The 1,228-nt window shown below is 56.8% G+C and overlaps 1 protein-coding gene across 2 annotated transcripts; it reads right to left on the reverse strand.

The window, feature by feature from the left end:
• Nucleotides 1-6: 6 nt before the first annotated feature.
• Nucleotides 7-1,175, reverse strand: RPP25L (ribonuclease P/MRP subunit p25 like). Of its 2 annotated transcripts, none has more exons than XM_009647340.2 (2): nucleotides 1,072-1,175; nucleotides 7-864 (listed from the first exon to the last, which is right to left on the reverse strand). In XM_009647340.2, the coding sequence occupies exon 2, from the start codon at nucleotides 853-855 to the stop codon at nucleotides 295-297; it is 561 nt and encodes a 186-aa protein (XP_009645635.1). In that variant the 5' UTR covers nucleotides 856-864; nucleotides 1,072-1,175; the 3' UTR covers nucleotides 7-294. The 2 variants fall into 2 exon arrangements, with proteins under 2 accessions (XP_009645635.1, XP_035758586.1); XM_035902693.1 differs by lacking the exon at nucleotides 1,072-1,175 and adding an exon at nucleotides 947-1,024.
• Between the last annotated feature and the right edge of the window lie 53 nt (nucleotides 1,176-1,228).

A 1,228-nucleotide genomic window follows, 5' to 3' on the forward strand; every position in this document is an offset into this window, starting at 1 on the left:
CCCAAACCCCGCTCAGCAGGCAGCCGTTCTCAGGAGACGCCAACGGTCCTTGCTCAAGCAGAGGTGGCTCCCGTCCTCCCTGAACCGCAGGCTGGGGAGGGCAGCCCGGCAGCCTTTGGCAAGGGAACCTGTCAAAACACAGTCTCAGGCAGCTACGGTCGCGCCCGTTTTGAAGCAGCTAACTTCTCCCTAACAACCCTGCAAGCCCCCGTGTTCAGCAGCAGCTTTCCGGCTACAGCAGCTGGCTTGTTTCCGTAACTCCCCTAAACTACACCCAAACACGGCGTTGTCGTCTCAGGACTTGGCGCAGGACTCCCCGGGCCCTCCTCCAGCGGACCGAGGGTGCTTGCCCGTGCTGCCAGCTCCCCTGCCTCCACCCTGCTTCCTCTTCATTTGGCCCTGCGACTCCGCTTTAAGCGTCTCGATCCAGAAGGCGTCAAAAGAGCCCGGAGCCTGGTATCCCGGCTCCTGAGGATCGAGGGCGTCTTTGCTGAGCAGGACGCATATGGCGGGAATGTTTCTCTTAACTGTCAAGGCATCGAGGCCTGCCTCAGGCACAATGGGTTCCCAGATCTCTTCGATCTGTTTGAAGAGCACTTTGGTGATCTGGTGCAGCTCTTTGAGCCTCCGCTTCATGATTTCCACACAGGTGATGGTCTTGCTGACGGCCTTGCCCGAGCCTGTGAAGAGGATCTGCCTCACCGAGTCCAGCTCCATCTTGCCGATGGCATAGCCCATCAGATTCCTGATTTTGCTCCCGTCCTTCACTTTCATTTCAATAATATCAGGGGGCAGGTCAGTGAAAGGAAGAGGACAAGGTTTTTCCACAATTTTTGTCTTCTTATAGTTCTCCATTCTGCAGCGCTGAAAAGGAAAATGGATCCATTAATACAAACTCCCACCGTAACTCCTGAGCAGAGAAACTCTCACCCCCGTTAGCTACAACCTCCTCTAAGGGGCATGCTGAGCAATCAAGACTTGGGGATCCTGAAAAGGCACACTAAAAGATTAGCAAAAACGTGCTACTCGTGCGGAGGAGTCGCTCCTACCCCAGTCTTCCTCGGCACCTACCTACAGCGCATGAGCAGTGCCGCAGGGAGCCGGGGCCCCGACAGGCAGGCGGTAAAGGCACAGGCTTGGCGTTACGCGCCTAAGCAGGACGACGTAAAGACCAGGGGCCGTGTCTCAGGGAAAAACGGAGAGCAACTGGGTGAGCTGAGGCTGCGGG

This window comes from Egretta garzetta, unplaced genomic scaffold (genome assembly GCF_000687185.1).
Source record: "Egretta garzetta isolate BGI_Z169 unplaced genomic scaffold, ASM68718v1 scaffold59, whole genome shotgun sequence".
In the NCBI taxonomy this organism is placed as follows: domain Eukaryota; kingdom Metazoa; phylum Chordata; class Aves; order Pelecaniformes; family Ardeidae; genus Egretta; species Egretta garzetta.